Source organism: Numenius arquata, chromosome 9 (assembly GCF_964106895.1).
Source record: "Numenius arquata chromosome 9, bNumArq3.hap1.1, whole genome shotgun sequence".
Lineage (NCBI taxonomy): Eukaryota > Metazoa > Chordata > Aves > Charadriiformes > Scolopacidae > Numenius > Numenius arquata.
In genome coordinates, this window is record NC_133584.1 from 60,127,489 (window position 1) to 60,153,892 (window position 26,404).

At 42.4% G+C, this 26,404-nt stretch overlaps 1 protein-coding gene across 2 annotated transcripts in view; it reads right to left on the bottom strand.

Annotated features, from left to right (window-relative positions):
* Positions 1-26,404, bottom strand: part of FZD3 (frizzled class receptor 3) — a 55,024-nt gene that overhangs the window by 23,583 nt on the left and 5,037 nt on the right. Inside the window, exons 2-3 of one of the 2 annotated variants that reach the window (XM_074153031.1) lie at positions 4,808-5,004; positions 2,246-3,263 (exon numbers count right to left, since the gene is read on the bottom strand). In XM_074153031.1, coding sequence (XP_074009132.1) covers positions 2,246-3,263; positions 4,808-5,004 — 1,215 coding nt within the window. The remainder of the gene's footprint in view (positions 1-2,245; positions 3,264-4,807; positions 5,005-26,404) is intronic. The other variant, XM_074153032.1, reaches the window with a different exon arrangement.

The window sequence follows — 26,404 nt, forward strand, 5'->3', positions numbered from 1 at the left end:
CAGGGCAACCCAGGAAACGCCCAGGGAGCCAGAAATCAAGATCGAAGCATAAAGGTACCTTGTTGTTTTCTCCATTTTGGAAATATTTAGCCCTTTAGGTAGTCAAAGGAACACGATGTCTATTTTTCATTGGAAGACCAGCTGCCCAGGCCCCCTCTTTGGTTTCGCAGAAGCCAGGAGACCCTGCAGCAAATTCTTCACCCCGCGGTATCTGCTGGGTGAAGCAGCCAGGAGGGAGGTGGGGGGGGGGATGTCTGTAGCAGCTGCGGGATCGAACTCCCCCATTAGCGATTCTCCAGAAGGAGTTCCTGCGGCATCATCCTCCAATGGCAAAGATGATGTAACGGCTGAAGAGATGAATGAATTTTTAACTTCAGATTTGCTGGGGTTGGATAAAAGTGCGGCAAATTTCAACCACGCAACCCTGGGTAACTTCAGCACGTAAACCCCACGGCCACTGTGGAATCAACTACTGCTCTCAATTTACGTAGTCTAATCTCCGACACCGATATTCAGATATTTGAAGTTAAATAACATCAAGGCTTAGAAAAAAAATATGGTCTTGCGATACTCTTCCACAAAGCTTTACATTTCCCCCTAATTTTGTAATATATTTTACTAGCATAGTCTAATAAAATCATTTTGCTCCACAGCTTTGGAAATCTGCTTCAATTCCAAGTCTGGATAGTTAAATTAGGAAAGCATGTTTAGCTTAAGAAAAAAAAAAATAAATTGGATGGGTTAGAAGAAAAACCCTTCTAATACTCCCCAGGGTCTCCGGGTCCTTCAACCCAATTTGATGTGAATGAAACCATTATTGTTCTTTTGACTCCCGCTGAGCCATTATGCTAACGGTTTTCTAGAGATTTGAGCAGCATTTTACTACATGTTTTCCTTATTCCACTGGCCAGGATTTTAGCCTTTAGACATCAGAAGTTTCCAGGTTTAAAATAGTTTTTGTTGAGAACGCAATATCCTTTTAATTTTATAGATTCTTGCACAGATTTTAGATTGGCACATGGTGGGTATTTGAAATTAAGTGAGAGAAAACTGCATGTCCCTCTTTTTCTCTCTTTTTCAGCATCAGTCAGTTTAACACATTAACACCCGGAGCAATGAGGACTCAATCAAGCAAATGAAACCGAACACACCCACCGACAGATACTTCCTGCAATAAAAATGCTCAAGCGTTGGATGGGAGGGAAGAGTCACACCCTAATAAAAATCTAACAGAGAAAACAATAAAAAGGGTTAAAAGGTAATAAAAGGATTATTATCAAGCTATATAGACTCAGCCAAACCTTTAAGTGATATTTTATTGCATTAAAATGTGAGCTTTGATCATCCAGCTGGTGTTTCAACTGCCTTAGAGCCAAAATACTAACTTTTTTTGAATGCTCCTGGGTGCGTAGCTATAGATGCTTGCTGTACAACCTGCTTGAAATAAAGCTGCTTTCAAGTAAGTTGCAGAAAGTATCTATGCAGCATCATTCCAAAACCAATTTGCCACTTTGGCTCAAAAAAGGAAAGCAGGCTTCAAGTGATTAATACTTACAATGCTTTCTTTGCAACTGCCCCAGCATAATATTGAAGGGAAGAGTGGACACTTTGATACCTAGAGCTCTTAGAGGCTTCTGTTCCTGTGAAAACTCAATTAAACAACTTGAGCAGGTAACTAATTTTCTTGAAAAAAACCAAACCTGATGAGCTGTGAGCTCTGGTTTTCTTCTGAAGGCACTTCAAGTAAGATTTATAGACGTTCCTGACACATGCATAGACCGCTCTAAAATGAGCGCAAAACCTCTGGGCTAATCAAAGCAACTAAACTGTTTCAGATGAACAACAAAACCGAGAAAAAGCAGTAATTAGGCTGATGACAACTCGCTTGAAAAGCCAAAATTCCTTCAGAGCAAAACTTCTAACACGTCTCTAATGACCAAAAATAAACTCATTAAGTGCAGTTCTTGAAGTTGGTTTAAAATAGCATCTTTATATTCTGTGTAAGTACCATACAGCCCAGAAACTCCACAAAAACCACATCGAGCAGCTGGTGAAAGCCTCCAATTTTCCAATAATATCTAGTCTTCCAGAAGGCCTAATAAATTATCCAAATAATTTGAGTATGGTGAGACCCTTCCCTTGCAGGAAAGGCAGCACTTTCAGTTCGGGATGACAAGTAAATCTTAACATATCCCCTCATTACCCATTTTCTGCGCTCCTGAATACGTGGTATCGGTTTCCTCACCTGATAGGGACACGGGATGTGATATTCTCTGCAGCGTTCTTGAAACCACGTCGTCTCCCACACACCTCGATAAGCCTGCTCATAGAAATAGCAGCCAATTACAACCAACAGGGGCACGAGGTACAGAACACTGAACACACCGATCCGGATCATGAACTTCACCAGTTTGTCCTGGTTCTCTTTTTCTAACGGGATTTCAATGCGAACCCGATTGAGGGAGATAATGCCAGCTAGAAGAAGGGAAACTCCAACAACAACATACAGGCAGAGAGGTGCAAGTACAAAGTATCTCAATGCATCCACATCATAGAGGCCAACAAAACATACGCCGCTAATATTGTCACCTTCAATTTTATTCATCGCTAAGAGGATGATGGTTAGAGTTCCAGGAATGCCCCAGGCGCTGGCGTGGAAGAGCAAGGCCTTCTTCTCGATGGCTTCGCTGCCCCATTTCGGCACAGCTGCCAAGAACCAGGTGATGGTGAGAATGACCCACCAAACGCTGCCAGCCATGGTAAAGAAATAGAGGACCATGAAAAGCATGGTGCAAGCCTTGTTGTGAGAGCCCTGCGTCACCGTGGAAGCCTTATACTGGGCAGGGCTTGATGCGTTACACGCTACTCGGTCTTCAAGCAGAAAGCCAATGAAGAAAATTAAGGACACCATCATGTAACAGACAGCATAAAATATTATCGGTCTTTCTGGATAGCGAAATCTGGTGACATCGATCAGGAAAGTTAAAAAAGTAAACAAGGTAGCAGAAAGGCAGACGATGGAGATGACTCCAATGAAGTAGCGAGCAAAGGACAGCTCTTCACGCCGAAAGTACATATTTGGGCACGGAGGGGAACAGTCCCGTACCCTCAGGAACGAGTAACCCAGATCAGGGTCTATTTTCAGCTCCTGAGGACACCAAAAGCCGTAATCCCTCTGCACTGCCATTGGGGCCTCTTCCGTGGGCTCCCCAGCCAAATTGAGGTCAACAAGACGAGGATATGGCTCATCGCAATCTGGGAATCTAAAAAGTAAGAAAAGAATTATTTACAAGGAATATACACACACTTTGAAAAGAGTAGTAACCTTATTTATATGTCTGACTTCAGACACGCTAATCTGAGCAAAAACAAAGACAACCCAAATAATGGGCAAACCAGTGAAATACTACACTATGTTTAAACAAACTCTAGAACACATTGTCCCAGAATGTGGTGGATGTTGAAACAATAAAATAGGTTTAAAAATAAACCAGAGAAGTAAACGGACGACGGGCCCATTGGGGCTTTAAGCATAAAGGTGAGGATACCAAATCCATCTCAGGAAGTCTATAAATTCAGGATTACTGTAAATCGAGCCTATGTGCCCAAGGAAGCATGATTTTATAAGAACATTTTAAAACCTTTCCCCTTCTAGCTGCTATCAGACAGGACGGTGAGCTAGTTAGACCAAAAATCTAACTCAGCACTGCTACTAGCATTAATAAATTGGAATTACAATGAAGCTATTTTTGTAATTAAGTAAAGCTTGGCCTGGAGCCGCTGGCGAAGCAGTCTGAAGTTTTGAAGGAGAGATTGGAGGGATTCCACGCGTAGCTGTCCCGTCCTTCCCTCTGCTAGATGGCATCACCTCAGCAAGTGCAGCAGAAGCCAAGTGTGCCTGGTCCTCTGCCACAGTCCATGTTCTGGCACAACAGCACGAGCACAGCACCAGCAAAGTTTCAACAGATTTAGCTCTAGTTTTGAAATTTCACTACCTGGGCCTTAGTGAGGAGACAGAAGGACCTGAAGGGCCCAAGCACCTGTTCGGAGTAGGGAGTTAGAGCCATCTTTGATCCAGATTATCAGGACCTGGAAGCATCCTCTGACTTATTCTTTTGCCAAAAGAAGTTTTAACTGTTTTTCACTCTCTCCAATCCAACTGTAAGAAAGACTATTTCTTCCTGTTTGTGCTCCTGTATTTTATTAGCTGTCGGAGTCACTTATAAAAAATAAAGCATATTGTTTTCAATTTCATGTATATTTGGTTTCAAATAGATTGGAGCATCATCAATTGTATAAAGTTATTTCTATAATGTAAAGCTGAAAATATCTATTGGCACACAAGCTCAACAAGAAGTAGATGCTCTGAAAAAAGAGCTTTGAGTTTTTGTACGCTCATCAAAACCAGCCAGCTCCCCCTTCAGAAAAAGAGATTATTAATCCCTAGCATATGTAATTTTGCCCAACCCTCAGAGAAATTCATAGCAGTATCACCTATTAAACTCCAGTATAGCAGGTAAAACCAGGTCAGCATAAGTGACAAAGAAGAAGAAAAATAGATGGGTATATTCATTAATTTAAGAATATGCATGTGCAGTTCACAGAAAATGCCCACAGAAATTTTCAGTTTATCTCCTGGGCAGATGACAGAAATATGAACTCGGTTTCCACACCAGGAAACACTGTTACACAAATGGAAAGGAAAATCAGGGCGCTCGTAATGGAACACATTTTAAACACCTGTTTCAGATCGTAAAACATACCAAAATTTTATCCTGGGATTCTGAAAACAACCAGATTTGCTCACCTGGTGCACTCCATATCCTCAGGCCAAGAGACCCCAAACATCTCCATGAGTTTGGAGCACTCGCTGTACGCTCTTTGACAGAGTCTGCGACAAGGGAGGGTGACGCGGCCGTACTCCATGCACACCGGGGCGTAGAGGGCACACAGAAACGGTCGAAAATCTCTGGAGCATTCCAAATTCACCATCGGATGAAATGGCTAGGAAAGAAAAAAAAGGAAAATTCAATACCTACAAACAGCAGTTTTGTAGAACACTTCAGCAGGAAGCTGTAATTTGTCTCATGAGGAGTTAGGGCTTTCACAACCATAACCACAACCTTCTTTCTCTGAAATTTGTCTGTTGGAAGAAGCAATCATGGTAACACAGCACTTATGTATTTTAGGAAGACAGGCAATCAAGAAGCCTGGGGACAATGACAAAGAGTCACAAGGGACATCTATGTACTCGATTTGCATTAAAATCAATGGGAATTAGACAGCTAAACACCTCTGAGGATTCAGGCTCAGCTTCACACTTCCAATAACAGTCAGATAAACTTGATTCCTTTTAGTAGCTGACAGACACATGAATGGCTACCTGCTTATTTAGGAGGATAATATGAAAAACTCGCATTCGGGTGATGAGATTACAATCTGAGGAATGTCAGATAACGCAGGATTCCTTGACAGTACAGAAACGCAGCATACTGTGATCTTTCAAATATTAATTTCAGATCACGACATAATAATTGTAAATAATCTCTCTATTTCCCAAATCTCTCCAGCAGGGCAGTGTGCTTCGTATCTTTCGACAAAATGCAAACACAGGCTATTTTCTATTATGTCCTCCCCACAGCATCTTCTCCAGCTGAAGAGAACCCATCTGTTAAAATCTCAGTTCTACCATCAGAGTATATTCACCGACAGAGAACAGTCCTAACGTGCATTCTATCATCGTTACCTAAATTCTCAGAGAGACACAGAACCTTCTGGCTTCCAGAACAGGGCTGTAATCACAGCGGAGTCACATTAAGTACATCATTTCTTGACTAATCACCAGAAAGCACCGTGAAATCAAAGCCTGAAAAAATTAGTCAGAAAAAAATAACTGCTGTTTCGTGCTACTATGTTCCCTTATAACAGGTTTAAATAACGCTCCTTGGAAACGCTGAGAGAAAAATCACAATTAGGCAATATACAGCTGTTCTTAAGTATTTCTGAAGATGAAAAAGAAGGGAAAAAAAGTAGGATGGGGATTTATGTCTTAATAAAAACTGGTGCACATTGATAATCCATGTTATCTTCTTACTATCCAGCGTGGGTTCATTTTGTGTTTGCTTGTTATGGCTTATCTTTAAAACTCTCCAGGAGTCAATCAATATCTTATTCTCTGTGTGTGGCACCTACCACTATATATAAAGCCTCACCATATCTTTGGATATTAATATAAGATCAATTATATTCTCTTAGGAGTGGAACTACAAAATATCAAAATACATTAGAACTTACAACTCTAGAATAAACCAAACCAGCACGTGAGCACTGAATTACTCTGCTACCTCCAGACTGGAGAAACAGCAGTGATATTTTATTGACTTCTTTTCCTTGACTTATATTTCAAATCATCGCTTGAAGGGAAAAGGTGAAGGTCGCTCGATCAATGGCAATGCCACTATGAGCTCTGTTCCAGATAGATCTTTTATAAAGTCAATTATCTTGATACCAGATTTTCCTTTTCTCCACAGCACAGCAGGATTATAGAGGAAGTCTAATCTTCAGTATTTGTGGTGCAATAGCAGAAGCACAAATGAACCTGCTATATATATATAAATATAAAACCTAAATCGTATTATAACCAAAGCTGGAGAGTAGGCTGTAGAAAGATTACGTTCTCAAAGAGCAATTCCCTGAGAAGTATTTTAAGCCAATTCAACATTTTCTTTTTCCAAACTATAGAACAGAACACACCCAATAACAAAAAATAGGTCATCTTCTGTGGCAATGGAAGTGACAATTACTAGAAATGATGAGGAAGAGTTTCACATTTCAGTTCCTCCTTCTCACCTCCATACTCTTCCAATTCTTCCTTCACTCTGCAAAAGGTTAATTTTCAGAATGCAAGACAGAATCACAGAATGACAAGGGGTTGGATGGAAGGGACCTCTGCAGATCATCTAGTCCAACCCCCTGCCAGAGCAGGTCCACCCAGAGCAGGTTGCACAGGAACATGTCCAGGTGGGTTTGGAATGTCTCCAGAGATGGAGACTCCACCACCTCTCTGGGCAGCCTCTTCCAGGGCTCTGCCACCCTCACAGGAAAGAAGTTCCTCCTCATGTTGCGATGGAACTTCTTATGTTCCAGTTTGTGCCCATTACCTCTTGTCCTGTCACTGGGCACCACTGAAAAGAGACTGGCCCCATCCTCCTGACACCTCCTTTAAGTATTTATAGGTGTAAGACTATAGGCGTAAGACATAACCATGCTGTGATTTTACTGATTTTTTTTTTTTTTTAAACATTATTATTATTTACCAAGCTGGTTAAATTCTCTTCAGTACTATGCATTTTTGAAACCATTGTCACAACAGAGCCATGGGAGTTGGCCATGAATGGAGAGCATTGTATGAAGCATAAGCCCTCCGAGGTACTGACAAGGAAAAAGGAAGCAACAGTTGGAAAGTATTTACATTTCCGAGCTCATTGTTACTCAAGGAACACTTTCGATTTGGCTGGGCATTCAGATGCATATATGGTTCTATTTTTAAATAGTTATTGCCTAATACACAGCTAAAGTTATTGTTTGACAACAAGGATCCGAGAAACCGATTCTAAGTAGTTGTGACACCTGACATGACTGGAAAAGCAGAAGGCAATAATCTGCCTTTATTTCACGGCAAGGGAAAAGAAAAGGAAAACTCCACTTCTATTTTGGGAAGTGTTTAGCTTTCCTTCTTTTCAAAGAACCTTGAAAATAAGAAAATGAAGTTATATCTTTATGACAAAGAGCTACTAGCTTAATACCTGCTTCCCAAAAAGTTTTGCCTCCCCCCGCTGCAGTTTTGCATGCACCTGTAACTAAATTTCAGGTTCTCCTGACAAATACTCTCCTCTGATACGACTTTCATGAAAAAAATAGATGCTTCAGAAATTTCTCTTTTCCTGCTACTTCACCTTCATTAAAAGATCTGTTTGGTTTCGGTTGATCCGCAGAAAGCTGCACCATTTAGGAAGATCCCAGACTATCTGACGGGGTGCACATAAGAAAACTGTGTAAACAGAACTCCTGATCACGGCTGCTGCAAAGCAAAGGAAAAGCAGTAAAGCAAGTTTAAGGGAACAGAAAAGTACCGATATTTCCTTGTATCCTGTTGATCCTACTAAGGCCAGGTGGCTCTTGCGATGGCTTTCAGCCAACTCCAAAGGACGCTGGGCAATGGTGTCCGAGGGAATATTGGAACCGAGACAGGAAACGTCCAAAAATGGGGCTGCAGATGGTGCAGATGGCTCCGGGGTCTGAAAGGGCGCTCTCAGTAAGAGCAGGGCGTCCCCTTCAGCAGCCCCAGGGTGCTCAAACACGCAGGCTGCGAGACAGCTGCCGAAACGCTGCCTTCTCCTGCTGGCTAAGATGCCATTCATTTCCCATGACATCCACGTGGGCCTGGACGATCAGGAACAAGATCTGTTCTTCTCCTGGGCCTGACAGATACGGCGCAGGGTCTATGCAGAGACCCGCTCCCTCCTGGCACGGCAGCCAGAGCCTGGGTTGGAGGCTCTGAAACATCTGAAGTAACACTCGGGTAACCGAATCTTCCCCAAAAAAGTTCCTCGGACCCTGGAGGGCAGGTTACCTGCACTTAGGGTTCTTTATCGCTGAAGAAACCACGTCTGGTTTTGAGTATGGCCTTGGCGTACTCCTCAAAACACAGTATGGATATACCCAACCCCAACAACACTGAAGAAATACACTTCAATAGGGGTAATTTAATAGGAGTGTTCCCCTAGTGCTGGCTGTTGTGTTTCTCAGCAACTCCAGACCTCTCTCACACCATCCCGTCTCTCAAAACGGCAACTGCAGGCAGACAAAAAAACTCTCTTACGAATGATATCAAACCAGTTTGCTTTAAGCTCGTGAAGAGGCTAAGCTAGAAAACACGAGAAAAAAACCCTACAACCACCCCTGGTGTGGCAGAAAAAGAGACTCACTCGCTTTCAACCCGTAACCCCGCTGCGAGCACCCTATCTCCGAAATTATCTTACTTGGTTTGCAGCTCCTAAGATGAAAAGTCACTTCCACTTACTGATTATATTGTTTGCTATTAAAAATAAAGCCAAGGAGATTAAAAGACTGTTTTTTAATGCTCTTGCCCAAGGACGCAGTGCAAGTTATGACATTTAGCCCTATTCCGCTGCGGTGCCTAACAAAAGGCTCTCTGTTGAAACGGGACGGGGTTTTGAGGAGCGCCTGTTGAACAACTCCAGATACAGGCGAAAAAGGAAGAGGAGAAGGACAAGAAATGACACGGCAGCCGAACCGATTTCAATAATTCAGGTCAAGTCCGGGGAAATCCAAGAAGGGGAAGAGATAAATGTTTAAGAAGAGATAAACATTTCTTCTCTCCTGAAGGTACTGAAGTATTTAAAATATGCCAGCTCACATAACTGTGTAGTATAGCTACAGTTGTACGCCCACTGGTCCTTCCACTTCTGAGAACAATCTCTGTGACCATGGAAATTCCTTCAAACCCTGTATCACCGCTTTCCTCCGAGCGCTCCGACTTGCAGTCCCACCCTACCTCCTGCAGTACCTGAAGGGGGCTACAGGAGAGATGGGGAGGGACTCTTGATCAGGGAATGTAGTGATAGGATGAGGAGGAATGGTTTTAAATTGAAAGAGGGGAGATTGAGATTAGATACTAGAAAGAAATGCTTTATGCTGAGGGTGGTGAGAGCCTGGCCCAGGTTGCCCAGAGAAGCTGTGGCTGCCCCATCCCTGGAGGGGTTCAAGGCCAGGTTGGAGGGGGTTTGGAGCAACCTGGTCTGGTGGGAGGTGTCCCTGCCCAGGGCAGGGGGATGGAACTTAATGATTTTTAAGGTCCCTTCCAACTCGAACCACTCTATGATTCTATCTCTTCTTCCCCTCTTCCCCAGAATTTTCTTTGCTGGTAGCAAACCTGCCTTAGGAAATTTTCTAACTCCCACCAGCTCCAGCTCCTTCCCTCCCTACAGTTCCTCTCTGCTGAAAAGACAAACCCTGGGCGATGATTTAACAGCCAAGCTCTAACAGAGACTAGAAACTTCCTGCTTACCTTGGGTTTTCTTTTGGTTTTTGTTTTTTTTTTTTTCAGAAGGGGATGAAGGACAAGCAGAGCTGGAATGATACATGTAGACTGTTTTCCCCCCAAAATAATCTTTTTAACAAATTCTCACTTTTGGTTCCAAAGCAAGAGCTATAACTCTAACTATGAATATGCCATGGAACCGCATTACATTTTTGGACTTGTCATATTATTGAGAGATATTAAACCAAATTCTACCTTTTATTTGACACAGCGGTAGCCATTCAGCTGGCTGTCATTTGGGAAGTAACATCACCGCAAGATTTAAATGAAATCATTTTGGTGATCTTTCGCTGTTCCGTTTGTTTATATATTCCTTTCTTTTAACAGAAACCTGAACAGGAAGCGCTCTCATAAACTCATAGAGGGAAGGAGGGAAGTTTTCTTCCCTCGGGCTCACGGCAAAAGAGCGATGCTATGACTATCAATTACTGTTGCAATTCTCTGGTGGAAGCGACTGCCTGAGGGCGAATCCTGTCTCAGGCCAGCCACATGCTCTGCTCTTTCCGCCCTGTGTTGCCCTACGTTTGATTTTAGCTTGCTATTCATTAGGAAAAAAAAATCTTGAATTGTATCTCAAGGTGCACGAGCAATAACACTTTCCAGGCGAGGAGAATCGCAGAAGCTGCAGGCAGATTTAACTCATCAGACAGCAGCCAGTTAGACTGAACGCGTTACTGCCTCCTGCTTTTGATAACGACACGTCTTCTCCGATGGAACGGCTCTCGCAGCTCTGACGGTTCCTGTGAATGCTCTCCAGAGGCTGTTACAAGCAGAATTGGTTTTCTTGAGACAGGGGAAATTTGTTCTCCAATGGCTCTGACCTGCATCCTCCTCTGAATCCCGTTTGCCGGAGCCTATAGCCCACGGCCATGCTGGTACACACACTCCACCTGAAAATATTTGTTCTAAGTGAATATCCTGAGCTGAACAACTGCTGTCCTGCCATAGTCTAACTGGTGATTCTTAAAGAAGGCTCGGGAGGGCTCACACAGGTGCAGCAGAGCTGGTGGTTTGCAAAGAGCAGTGAGCTGAGGCACCACCTTGTTCAAAAAAAAACCAGTAAAAACCATAGCCAGATCCAACAGAAAGTCACCTTCTTCAACCCAGTTTGGCTTTGAGCTAGATAGTGCAACACTGGGACACGGAGATGCTGGGAGGGCTGGAGCCCCTCTGCTGGGAGGACAGGCTGAGAGAGTTGGGGGGGGTCAGCCTGGAGAAGAGAAGGCTCCGGGGAGACCTTGGAGCCCCTTCCAGTCCCTCAAGGGGCTCCAGGAAAGCTGGGGAGGGACTCTGGATGAGGGAGGGGAGCCCTAGGAGGAGGGGGAAGGGTTTGACACTGACAGAGGGGAGATGGAGATGAGATGTGGGGAAGAAGTTCTTTGCTGTGAGGGTGGTGAGAGCCTGGCCCAGGTTGCCCAGAGAAGCTGTGGCTGCCCCATCCCTGGAGGGGTTCAAGGCCAGGTTGGAGGGGGCTTGGAGCAACCTGTTCTGGTGGGAGGTGTCCCTGCCCAGGGCAGGGGGGTTGGAACTGGGTGATCTTTAAGGTCCGTTCCAACCCAAACCATTCTGTGATTCTATAGTAATGGTTGCAGAAAGGGCCAGAAACACAGAGTCAGGTGTGTAAGAGTCCATTTCTTTTGGAGCCAGCCCACACTTGCTCAACTTAATGTGACTATGGAAGCGCGGTTTTCTCGCACAGACATTTTATTCTGTTCTCAAAAGGCAATAGGCTCATTTGCCCAAGCCTGCTTTTAATGCACAGTGCCAAGATAAATTTAGCGTAGAATACTTAGCATAACGTACATTCAAAGCTTACCTCACCATTAACTTCCTTGTCTGGAGAAACTCAGGTATACTTTTTTTTTTTTTTTAATAATTATTTTTAGCCTTGCACAGTGCTGCAGGCATGAAAAGCCAAGTGGGGTCACAATTCTGGCTGCTCGTTAAGCTTTCCTCTCCTCAAACCAGGACACCTCGTCAGCACAGAAGAAAGTTCTTCTCACATTATCTGGGTGAGCCCTTACGAACCACATAACCTACTGCTTTCCGATATCCCATGTCTCATAATTCCATGTTAGCCGGAAAAATTATGGTTGCAGTGAGGATACTGTACTACTTTAGGAACTGGGAAGCAAAACATTTCAACCACCCTGTTATTTACTTTAAAACCTACGACCAATTATTTTACCTGACTTACTTGTGAAAGGGCTGCAATCACACAAACCATCCTAAGCTTCCTGGTCTGTAAACAGAGAGCTGAGGTTAATTTCTCAACTGCAGGAAACAAAAAGCAGGATAAAGATGAAAGTAGTTAAAAGGCAGCAAATGACATTAATCTCTGTCTATATGACTAAAAAGCAGAGCCATCTGCTCTTGTTCTTTAAAGAGGTTCTCCTGCTTCATTTTAAATTCTGAAGTTCCTTTGGAAGACACTGAGAAGATGGCATCCATCTGTCAATTTGCACTTTTCCTAAATGTGATCTTTACGTTTTAGGAACCGCTGAATACAGATGGGTGGTCCTGGTAACAATTTCCATTTGCAAGAAGTGTTAGTTTTTATAAGACAGCTGAGACGGCTTGGACTTCCTCCTTCTTCTCCATATGCCTGCTGTGATGGGCTTGGGAGAATTCCAAAGTATCACAGACAAATAAATATATAGTCCTCTGGATTGTATTTTAGATACTATTAAGTTAAGACACTATAAAGCACACTTGCCTGGGCAAGCAAGAGACTATTGGGCTCCAAGTCCTGACGAAATAGTATTTTTCATTTAAATGACACATTTCTGTCTCCTGTGGTTGCAAAGACAACCTTCCAAGTACAAACTGCGTGTGAGCACTGCTTTGATGCCTGCCGAAAAACGCTCCAGTGGCTTTGTCGCTGTGGGAAGGAGAAAGATACCCATTATGAGAAGAGCAGCGTTAGCGATAACGACCTTTTCTTTCCCGCAGCCGGATCTGCGTGTCGGGGACTCGTGGGCTATCTCTGCCAGCTCAAGGGAGGTCTGTCTCCTTGAAGAATAACAGGAGTGAAGAGCATAAACAGTTCACCGTTGGCGCGGTGCTCCAAAACGGATCTTGCTGTGTGGGAGGAAAAGCATTCGGTAACGACGGTGTCGTTAGAAGACTTGACACTAACGTGAGAGCACGCAATGGAGTCCGAGGCCAGGTCAAGTTCTTCATAGCTCATAAGAAGGGAATTTCTAATAATAGGAAACTCGAGGGAAGAGGCAGATAAAAACATAGCCACGCTTCAAAATCACCAAGCAGATCTGCTTCACCTTTTCATTTTTACTGCCAGAATGACAGTGTCTGCCTCATCAGAAACAACATTAACGCCCTGCAGAGTAACATTAGACAAGTTGCATTTCTAAAATACAACAAAAGCAACGCGGAATACTCCTATTGAAGAGAATTTACTTTTATTTCTCAAAGGCTTGATGACTTCTACTGTTTCATGTGTGACTTTGCTAACTGTTTTTTTTTTTTTTCACACAGCTGATGTAGCAGAATATCTAAGAGAGCTTAATATTACAAGCCAATGCAGATGACGTGAAGCTCCATGTTTTCCACTGGGATGAGGCTGGAAGAAGGATTCTGGTTTCTGTACTCTGATATTCAAGGCAAAGTGCTTCTTGACAGACTAGCTAAGGGCATGTACATTATGCTGACTCCCTTAAAAGTAAATGCGAACTGTACAGCTGTCATCCTCCTCCTCCTCCTCCTCCTCTACGGCTGTGAAATTAGGAGAAATTACAGTTTTCATCTAATGCACTTCAAGGTGCAATTTCACAATGGGCATAAGTTTATCGACCCCTGCCCTCTCCCCTGCCACCAGCCTCCTGTGCACTGACTTGGGATTTAAGATTGATTTAAATTGCCCATGAAACCAACCTCAAAGCCACACGTGCTGTATTTGGACAGTGTAAAAACACAGGATAAGATCCTGAATGCTGACATCTTTAAGTGTTAGCGTCTAAATCACTGTTTTCTAAGCTTAGTTTTTTACTGGTTTAGCTTCTTAACGACCTTACAATAGGTTTGGGCAAACTCTGGTGCCAGTGCAAGAGGCGCAAAAGGAGGAGGTGTTACTGGAGGATGAAGAACGGGACACGGCTAGCCTGACCTTACAGCTAGGTAACACTGAACCCCAAGCTGTGCTGCTCAGGACATCTGGTGTGTTCATAACCATCTAAAACAGAGTTCAACTGCCCTGGACCCAGAGAGACCCCAAAAAACTTTACAAGGTTATGTTTAAGGTAAACCCTTGAGTTTTATAGCATTAGCCTCACAACACAGAAGATAAAGACTTCTGCTATGGCAGAGCACAGGCGTGGATGCTGTGAAAACCAAGGAGCATGAGCTTTTGCAGACAGAAGGCTGCAAGAGAAAAAACACACTAAATGAATTCAGGAAGCTCTATTTGCTCATCCTTTGGCAGCCAGTCTGCTGTCAAAATTCTCACAAAATTCTCCTACTAGCCAAAACACCTGGTTTCACATATGAGAATACAACGGCAGACAGTCACAGTAATAAATAAATGTACTGCTTGAGATATGAACGTCAGACTGTTCTCAAACAACAAACTGCCATTCAAAAACTCTCATGTCTTACCTGGCTACATTAGGATCAGCATCTCCTTGGGCAGAGGTTAAATGACTTACATTTTGCTCCTATGAAAGCCCATAATGAATCTAACCTAAATACTTCAGGGAATGGTCTTGCAATATCCACCAGGACTGTTATTTTGCCATGTACTACACATAAAAAACCAAAACCAGTTGTGCCAAATGATTTTACAGATGTGTTTGGCTACATATCGAAACTTCTCTTGACTCTGCCCAGTATTTATTGTCCAAATCGGAAATCAAAAGGCATACTCAGGTAATACAATAATGTATCTCGAACAACGGCAAAGTCAGGTTTTTTGGTCTATGTGGCTTGGAAAGAAGCAGAGCATGACACTGATCCACTACAACTATGGACATAAATAACATCACGCAAAGCGGAGTAAGAACATAATCTGTTGGATTAATGCTATAAACTTTATTCTGAATAACAAACCAAACCTATCTGTAAGATGAATGCTAATATTTCAACAGCTGTGTCTTAATCTAACAGTACAAACCATCTGTTATATCTACACACCAGGAAAAACACAGACGTACACACACAGACACACACACGTCAACAGTTGGATAGGAGAGAAGATTTGCGTCTTCGGGCCTCAAAATTAAGGGTATTTCACAGGGCAATATTTAAAACATATTGTCTACTGGCTTGACAAGTATTTCTTTTGTTTCCCCGATGCTTAATTTCCTGCAAGGCTACATTTTCAGTCTAGAATACGATGGTGTATTTTGGGATAGTTAATTCTAAAAATTGGCAGGTTGTTTCACGTGGATAAATAACCCGGGGTGGTTTTCCTGGATGCGTGGTCTACACTCGACAAACTCTGCAGCGCTGCTGGCCCCTATATATATATTCACTAGAGAAGGATCCAACTCAAATCAAGCTGCACCGTCTCCAAATCTCAATTCACCAGCACTTTCCACTTACTCTAGTACAGCTCGAACCATTTCTCTTACCTCTCATACGCCAAATAGTTCAGACGACTTTGATTGTAAGAATTTCTCAGAGGATTATATTTGTTTTTGCGATTATTTTAACCAATTTCTAACATAAGAATAGTAAAGCTGCAATACTTAGTACTCTTCACGTGCATTAATTGGGTAGATGTGGGCAGAGGATGATATATATAATAGCAGAAGTTTTCAGTCTTTGGAATGAGATTTTTCTTTCACTATTATAATTTTACAGTGAGTCTATACATTCTGACGAAACCTTGACTTTATCTACTAGGATGGCTTTTTTAACTTTTAAAAGAGATTGGGTAAAAGTAATATATATTGGGATGGACAATTACAAAATTACAAGAGTGTCGCTAATGGGGCCTCTCTCCTTCATCAGACAGTAACAGAGAACAGAGAAGTTAAGACTGAGAAAAATCTCAATTTACTCCAAGATATTAAATGAAAATTCATTTCTGCTCAAAATAGAAGCTTTAAGATAATTAGTTGGCGACTCCAGTTTTAATCATTAACCATTTTTAAAAAACATGTCCAAACACAGCAGCTGCAAATTAGAATTTAAGATTCATCAGGGGATACTGTCCCTCCCATTTAGTGCCACGTTAATGAGGTCACAGATGAACTCTACAGGGGAGGACAGGGAAAGAGAATTAAAAAAAAACAATTGCAATTGTACAACACCTTTGCACTGGACAGAAAGCTGTTATCCCCCTCACAAGCGTCTGAATGATCAATTCTGAAAGCTTCATCAAAACTGTCAAATTAAGAATAAAACCAAGCTCCCAAAGTTGATTTTTCTTCCCTCCAGTTAATAATTTACCAGATAAATATTTGACAGGAATTCCCACAGTGCCTCCGCTTATTTGTTTCTGCGGCACCCTAAAAGCCTGCTTCTCTCAAAAGACATTAAATATTATTTTGCCCTCAAAGGTCCAGAAGTTTCTCCCCGTTGAGGACAGAAGTTTGTGCCCAGCTCTCTTCTGTATCACTAACACAGTCTGGGGAAAAATCACTCCCATGGTGTATCCCGCACATCTTTGAAACGCTCTAGACAAGTAGGACAAGAGCTAACACAATAACGGGATTAACAGGACAGTGGGAGGAGAGAAGGGTCGCGGATGGAAGAAAACAAGGGAAGACAAAAAGATTATGCTACTACTCTGTGAGGCCCCTACACAGGATGATGATAGACCCAAATTCTTGCCAGTTAAACAGAATAAAGAGAAGCAAATATCTATGGGTGCTGTAGAAGAAGTACCTCTTTAAAAACGTATGTCAAACAGTAAGTGACGCTCCCAAGCACTGTAAATGTACTCCGTGTGTCAGGTTCCGTACAGAACACACCGCAGGGGTGCTTGCAACAGGGGGAACCAACAGAGAATGGAATCAGTGGGATCAAGCTATAAAAGAGCAGGTCAGATAAATAGGAAAGACTGCATTGAATTGCTTGGGGATGTGAGCATTTGAGGACGACGCAAGAGACAAGAGGGGGTAAGTGTGTTTTTCCCATTGATTGCCTCTTTGAATAATTGCCCAACGCTGCAAAATCCTTTTTATACATACGTATCTGTGTCTAAAAGGATGGAAAATGCAATTGAGCAAAGCCCAGGTGTGGGGCTGTGAGGTAGGGAAGGGGAAAGGAGCTGGAAGGCTGCTGCGATAAGCCCCGTTGGGTGAGCCACAGCAGGGCTCCTCTGGCAGACCACAGAAGACCAGCGAGAGGGCGTTTCTGCTTCAAGGAACCATAGGAAGTTCATAGAGCAGAGCTGGCTTCCCAGCTCCTTTTGTCTCTTAAACCTCAAAAGCAGCAGGATGGGGACGGGAGAGTGGAGAGGAGCGTATTTGTGCATGTTTCATGATGAGTTTTGTTCAATAGCTCTCTGCTGATTTCACTCGAACTTGGTTCCCGCTGTCTTCCACCTCTCACTATGGATGAAGACTAACACCCAGAGATCACACCCGCGTCATTTTATCCGTCACACTGGCTCCCCTCTGATGGGTACAACAGGTTATGTCAGAGGATTTGGCTACCACTCTAGGAGAACCGCAAGCCACGGATCTTTTGCAGCCCTGGCTTCTATTCAACGCCCCTCTCTCGAGTCCCCTCCGTGACCCTGGCTACTAATAGCAACTATTACGAAGTGGGAGGGGAACCAAAGCCTAAATTTTAAAAGCCTGGAAGCTTACTATTTCCAGACAAAAGCAACTGCCTCCCCATTGTGTCAGAGAAAAGTAACTGATGGATCTGAAGAATTATGTTGCCTTTTTGTGATGCCACTTAATTAAGGTTATTCTGAATAACAGAAATAATTTGCCCGCAGTTGCAAAGTAAGACTAAGGAAAATATCTGTGCACTCTTCAGGGTCTGGGATTTTTCAGTATTTTAGCCACAAGATGTTGTAAAAGAGCAACCAGAGGACAAATTTTCAAGTCAGACCATTTAAATGGTATTTCTTCTACAATTTTCTGTAAAAACTAGACAGACTATTTGTCATTCAAAAAGCTACAGAGAAAAATCTGAAGAAAAAGTAACTTCACTGTTCTTTAACAAATTTGTATCAAACTTTAATTACTTAAAACATTTGTAAAATACACAGATAAAATGTCCCAAAAGGCACTTACTATGACACACATTTTTGTTGTCTGTTGTTGATTTTTTTTTTCCTTTATTATTGACAGTAAGCATCAAAACTGAAATCAATCCAAGGTCAAACTTCTGGTTTTCCCAATCCAAGGTCAGATATTCTCCTCTGCAGTTACATTTCCATACGGCACCTGCCCAGATCAGACCACGATGCTAAAAACGTACAGTAAGAAACCAGAAAGAATACTCCTAAGCAGGAATTCAACTAATGGGTCTGCTGATTCTGAATGGCATATATTCATCCACTCCTCCACAAAAAAAGGATGCATAGATGTTAGAAAATTGACAGTATGATTGAATCATTATGAAGGGAAAAAAATGTAATACATGTTAAGTTTTCAGAGAAAAATATTAAAAAGATGAATGATGTTTTCGGACCTGCAAGGCGTCCAAATTCTCTCATTGAATTGAAAAAGAAAGATGTTTCTCCTTGCTCAGTGCCACAAACATGACAACTTTTGTTCTATAAATCAAGAAACAGGGAATATAAACAAGTTTACAAATTGAAAGCAACTTTTAAAAGATAAATTTCAGGTTTCTACAACACACAAAGATGAACTACAAGGAGCCTTCCTTCCTTGTTCAAATTCAAATTAATCAGCCCTTTGTGCTTCTGTTCTCTCCTCTCCTCTTTTCAAAATTTCCTTCCTCGTTTCCATGGGAACCCCCTGGCTGACAAGGCTCCGAGCAGAGCAAGAGGCCAGGCTTAGCAAAGGGTGTGAAAAGGGGAGAGAGAGTCAAAGGGCAGAATTTGGCTCGGGGAGAATCAAGATGCCAACCTTTGTCACCCCACAAAAGCGGGGGGTAACCATAGGAACTAACTCTGCGGGACAGGGGCGGGGAGGAGGAGCATCGTGGCCAAATTCACAAGATGGGAAGCAAAAACGGGAAAGGCGGCATTAAAACAGCAACGCTTGAACCTACGGGGGGGGGAAAAAAACAAAAAAGTCTTATAAATGAAAAAAAATAATTCAAATAAAATATTAAGGACCAAGTATCCAACTTAGTGCCTGTTTAAATATAATAGCATCAAATTAATTTCTATCAGACCACAGAGAAAAGGGGCAGATCCGAGTCTCAAATCCAACATGAGTATTTAATGTTCTCCCAAAAAGATGCTGGATACTCCCCTTTGACTTGGATGGGCTCTGAAGATGGTTTCTAAATACAGAAACCTCACAGATACCTGGAAACAACACGGTTTTGGGAAGATTGCTATTGAGCTATGGCTTCAAACATCCAGTTTACACTAACAGTTCTGCAAAATATGGACGATATTCTAATTGTTATTGTTACTGCAAGAGCAATCTGACAGAGCAGATTTACATACGGTATATTAACATGGCATCGCGTTCATATACTACATTAAAATATAGATATGGTGTGCTTTTATTCTTGTACCTTGTAAAAGAGACAGCAGGAGGATGAGGCATGGAACAGCTCTATAAAATCACAAATGATACATAAAGGAAAATTATGGTGCAATTGTTCACTGTGTCTTCAGCACAAAAAGTAGGGACCATAAAACCAGCAGGTGATTCATTTGAAAAGAAAAAAAAAAAAAAAACCACAACAAAAGCAAATTCTTCACCCAACACCTTTAACTTACGTAACTCTCTGCCACTGATTTGTGTGGATGGTAAAAGAATGTACGAGTTCAGGAAGAAAACTGATAAATTTGTAAAACAATACATCAAAGGTTACTAATGCAAGAGATCATTTCCCAGCCACAACTTGCTGAACACAAAGAACAGCCAGGGCAGATAATAGAATTGTCCAGGCCGGAAGGGACCTTTCAGATCATGGAGTCCAACCATCAACCTAACTCTGATCAAAACTATCACTAAACCGTGTCTCTAAGCACTATGTCAACCCGGCTTTTAAATACCTCCAGGGATGGTGCCTCAACCCCTTCCCTGGGCAGCCCATTCCAAGGCTTAATAACCCTTTCAGTGTAAAAATTTTTCCTAATATCCAACCTAAACCTCCCCTGGTGCAACTTGAGGCCGTTTCCTCTTGTCCCATCACCTGTCCCTTGGGAGTAAAGGCCGACCCCCCCTGGCTACACCCTCCTTTCAGGGAGTTGTAGAGAGCGAGAAGGTCTCCCCTCAGCCTCCTTTTCTCCAGGCTGAACACCCCCAGCTCCCTCAGCCGCTCCTCACAAGACTTGTGCTCCAGACCCCTCACCAGCTCCATTGCTCTTCTCTGGACACGCTCCAGCCCCTCAATGTCTTTCTTATGCGAAGGGGCCCAAAACTGGACACAGCACTCGAGGTGGGGCCTCACCAGTGCCCAGTACAGGGGGATGGTCACTGCTCCAGTTCTGCTGGCCACACTATTGCTGATACAGGCCAGGATGCTGGTGGCCTTCTTGGCCACCTGGGCACACTGCTGGCTCATGTTCAGCTGACAGTCGACCAACACCCAGATGTATGTTACATACCTGACCTGCTCCGTACAGCAGCCACCATGGGCCACCATTGGGTGAGCAGGCCAAACAGACCTCTGGGCTGAGTTTGTATCACTTGGGTTCTTCCATTTATCCACCTCCTTCTCAGTTCCACTTCTATTAGTCTGTCTCTCACACCAAATATATTCTTTGTTTTCCAGGTCCAAAGTGTTGCAAGATTGAATAATGGGCTCACTTCAAGAGCACTGGGTTCCTCAACCATCAGGGATACTTTGCAGCCCACAGGCTACTGACCTTCAGTACCAATTGGCTGCTACATGTAGGACAAACACCGGCTCACTTTCCTTCAGAAAGTCACAAAACTCTCATGCATTTGTACCTTTTAATGATCAGGATACAAATCGGGGAATAAGGTGGCAGGGCACAAACAAGGCACACGTGAATTTAAGAAGATTTGTCCTCTGAACATTAAAAACATGCTTCGGTGAATCCTTCTTCTCATGCCACACAGGAACATCCCATTGATATAAAAACGATTCAAATCCATAAAGCCATCCTAAGTTTCTCTAAAACCACCTCAAATGTCTCCCAAAACAAAGAAGAAACCTGCAGCCCTACCAGCAAGACAAATGGTAAAATTTAGGGCAACTGCTCCTTGGTGCTTAAGTTGTTATTTCATACTTATTCTTGTCTTGTCAATCTGTCGTGGCTTTCTTTTTGAGTCCAACTATCCTATAATTGGAACCACCATCACAGACTACAGAAAGCAAGGAAAAAAACCACCACTGCCAACTGACCAGCAAAATAAAACCCACATCCAAGCCAAGCCACTCAACTTTTAAGTAGTCCACCGTTATTTACATCACTGCCAACTTTTTCCACAAAAGCCGTGTTCTTAAAGAATGACAAGTCAAAAGGACAGAAAACTGAAGAGCTTCCAACCTATTAAGTCATCATACTAGTTAGAACCGGGGAAAGGGGGAAGAGAAAGGTCTTGCTACTAACCTGGACTAAACAGAAGTAGTGACTTGATTCTACAGCAGACACGCTAAATATCTGCCTTAGGAGGGACAGAATCTGATGTGTGTGCGTGCAGAACACAAAATAGCTATTTCAGAAATAATACAGCAAAATTATACCCTCTATGCTGCACATAATACTAATATATATAAGGCTAAGTCTAGTCATTGTAACAAATACGAACCTGTACTACTACAGCACACGATATACAATATAAATACAGTTTTTTGTCCCACAGCAGATGCATCTAAGAGAACCATCTGGCTGATTTTTATTAAGGTAGAGAAAAAGCGTGCAAAAATAGGAACGAATGTCTGGATGCTTGGAGTAGGTAAGAGGAGCGGTAAATGGCAAGACCAATATTCCCAGCAGAACATTCTTTTGCTTCTGAGTTTACACTTGCAGATATAAAGCTACAACTGGCTATAAAGTGCATTGTCATTTAACTATTCAAAATAAATTCATGTGTGTACCACCTTTCCTAATAATTCCTCTTTAAGCCTCCACCAGATGCTACAGAATTAGCCACAATGCAGAGCCATCTGCCTTCATGACCCTGAAAACAAGCCCACTGTGAATAGATGTTGATTAAGATGTAGATCATTCACTTTAAACTGAATCATTACATAAAACTAATGTTTTTTTCATACGCTTGCACTAAACTATTAAGGCTAAACTTCGTTTCCATATTTCCACTTGAATCATCATTCAGAATTAATCTTTTATTCAAGAAAATATGAACACGGTGACAGAGTTCATCTTCGATGTGCAAGCAGTAGCTTATCGATTTAACAACCTACTTCTCTCCATTTTCTCTCTCACCACTAGTCTGCAGTTTGGCTTCTCATTAACAAACAGAAAAGGCTAGAAAATAGTATTTCTGAATTGATTCTCTGGAGAATGTCTGCCTGACAGGCAAAAGAAAAAGGAAGGGTTTCTAACAGTTTTTATCCAGCGCAACTATTCGAGCACTGATGACCTACATGTAGAAGTTTTAACCTTGTGTTATTTGTATCCCCTTTTGGAAAGAAGCATCTCTTTAGTACTTTATTCTTTCCTGCTGCTCTGGACAGTAATACCTTTATCTGGTTTCTTGAACTGCAACGATAAGGCCCCTGGAGGAAAAAATATCAGAGACTCACCATCGTGATTGCTCCTATTAAAGAAGCATCTATTCCACATTAAAATGTCAGTTAGAGTTTATATTCCCTTTGATTGTTGTACTCGGATGGAGCACACGCTCAGGTATGATCTAGGCCCCCAAATCCATCCAGTTTTCTATTCTGGCTCTGGGTACCTCCACGTGGACTAACACCTTCCTTAGTTAAGCTTGTATTTGACAGTCTGATTGTCACAACACTCTCCCAAACACAAATCACTGCATGCAACAGCAGCTGGAGAGTCCATCTTCCGTGCATCTATTCCTCAACTCTCTTTGGGTTAACTGCTTCAAAAGATTTCTAGCCAAAGATAAGGCTCTTTCCTTTTCTTCCTTATTTAAGCCCCTACCAGTTTCAAAGTACATACATACACATAACTCTATGCTTTATCTGAATGCAAATTATTATCTCACATGGCTGGTCTTCCTGTCCGATGAGTCTAAATGCTTCAGTATTCATTGAATATTCAATATTCATTCAGATTATCTTGAAGTTCACTGGACCTCAGTGTGAAAAGGATGGGATTGATGGTCCAAATACGAGACCATCTAAGGCTGTGTTCAAGAAGCAGCTTCCTCTGAAGACTCGTTTTACAAAATTGTCAGATCACACTAATTTTTATATTAATCTACTTGGGGATGTAACCACCCTAGCTCTTCCCAAATTGTTCTTACCCCCTCAGGATTTCACCTTTGCACAGTACTCATGCCCTTTACAGGTCAAGATGAAACCACAAGCTGATGGGTTTCAAACAGACAAGCCTCAGGTATTCCCAAAGCAAGGAATTCCTAAGCAGTACATCATCACACACTCCTTTACTCTGCCTGCACTCTGCAGAATCATCTCTGCAATGCTACCTTTGAGACATGCTGGTTTAACAATAAAAAAAAAAAATCTAAAAATCTTTATGCGGCTATTTCTAAGGCGAAAATTCAGAGTGGGAATAAGAGAATATAAAGTTAATGAAAAAGCAGGCTTTAATCAGCCGGTGCACAGTTTGCTTTCTTATGATCACGTACAGTTCCATTGTTCTGTAGGCATCATAATCTTACACACTAAAGAGAAAATTAATCCTTACTGCAAATTAGTGTCTAAGATTAGACTGCTTACAAAACACCAGCTGATTAAAACCTACTTTTTCATTAGCTTTATATTCTTCTCTGAGTTTGGAGGCAGAACTGAAGAATACAGAAAGCCAAGGAAAACTGTTGAGCTTTAGGAGGGTGCAGTACACGGGCAAGGCAAAAGAAGATGGGGGGCAGAAAGGGATAAAGATGGAATTAATGGGGGAAGAAGTTAAGGATTTTCCACCCTACATTCTCCCCATCCTTGCTGCTCAAGACCAAAGACGCTTCCCACTTGTATCCCCCCAAAAGTTACTCGGAGATAGAAGAGGAATGGGGCAGTACTACCCCCCAGCTCCAGGGAAGGGAGGATTCACAATCACATAAACAAAGATCAGTGAATTTCTCACCCTTACAAAAATTAAGAACTGAGAGCCAGTATACCACACACAGAGTTCAAACACTGATTATCGGAAATTTGTAGTAATATATGCCTGACAGAAAAGCTATTTGAGAAACACCACTAAAACAAGTCACTTAATACTTCACCTACCTATATGGGAAAAATGCAACTCTTATCCCAGATACTAAGACCAGGCTGGGAATAAATACAGCTATGTCTTCTACTGATGCCATTTTTAAGCATACTTCGGCTCTTTTCCACTTAAAGACGACCAAAAAATGAACTAAGATTCCAAATATCACTGCTGGGAGGAGAAAAAAAAAATATATTGCCACAAAAAAAGTAACTGTGCTACATACACAGAAGTATAGTTAGCAAGGGTACGCAAATCTTGCGGCACATCCCCTGCTCTGCAGCAGGTCAATGGCTTTATCCTCTGAAAGAATCAGAACAACCAAGAAACCACTAAATTTGAAATAGGGTATGAAAAATCAGGTGTCTTCACAGCTATAGTTGCATACTCTGTGACAAAGTCCATTAACTATTCACTAGGTCTGCTTCTAAATATTCAGAACTCCATGCCTGGGTAGTTTATTTATATTAATCCAATGATTACCAGCTGGTGAGCCCTGCCAGAGTGATGGAGTAGAAGAGTATGAGTCAACATCACTCCTCTCCCCTTCCAGCTGCCTCCCTCACACTGCAAAAAACCAAATCAACTGCGGGATAACGTTATTTCTCTATTTCCCCCCCTGCATCTCCCACCTACACACTAGCCAGCCTACCCACGATGCATCCATAAGTCCCTACCACTGCTCTTTTTTGATACGAAAATTGGAATGGAAGTTGTGAGGGAGTGCAAAGGAATAGCATGTTATCTCCCCTGCCCACATGGTGACTGTATCATCTCATTTCTGGAGCGTTTGACCTCTGGTATAATCCCAAGAGACAGTGCTTCTGCCTTCACCCAGAGGGACCCATTTAGCCCTCAACTATGTCTGGCTCCTGTCCTTTAAAGCCTCTTTGATCCCTAGTATCATTTGTGAGGTCCTATAAAATCAGGGTAAAGGAGGAGGAAGTGCTGGCGGTATATTTAACTGCAACAAGGCTGGCAATCATCATATTAAACCACTTCTCTTTATCGGTGACAAAAGCTTTAATAGCACACTCCCAGGCTCCAACAGGCTACCAAGTTACACATTCTCTGATAAAAATATTTGTCTACAAAAATTGCATTAAGGCAGATAAAAACCGCTGCTTGCCAGTCATACGCATAAGCAAGTCCTTCAAGGCCAAAGGAATATAAAGTGAAAAAGAGACAGAAGATAATTCTCCACATCGTAGCAATAATAATCCAAGAGATGGGCAAATAAGGTCAGATCCCTCAGGGGGACAGGGGTAATTTAACTTCTCCGTTGTCCCTGCCTCATTCAGCGCACGATACATGTAACGCAGCAGAACGGTGGCAGCACCAGCAGCATCTCAATGTCACACCACCATCACAGACATCTTCAGAGGGAAGTTTTAACAGCACGGCTGAGACTATGCTAGGTGGTGACTGTATTAAAACAACCTGTTAGCAGATTATAGAAAATTGAGAAAATTTTAGAAATTTTTAGAAAATACTCTCTCACAACTAGTCTGTTACTCTATATTAACTGGCACTGCTCCGTTTAGAAAAGTTCAGATGTAAAATGACTCTCATTTTAGTCTCGGCTGTAGCCAAGCAGATGTCAGCAAAGGTTGGACTAGTGCAACTGGTATTTGTCCCCCATCAAAAGCAGTAAGTTCCTTAGGGGTACTTGGGGATAAAATAATGCTTCTGGCCCTTGAATGCAGAGAGCCCTCCCTTCAATCTTCCCAGACTAAAGCAGGCCTTGCTGATGTAGCACAGCAGAAAGCTTAAGGCCTTATCTTAGAATCATAGAATCATCCAGGTTGGAAGAGACCCTTGGGATCATCGAGTCCAACCATCTACCCTACACTACA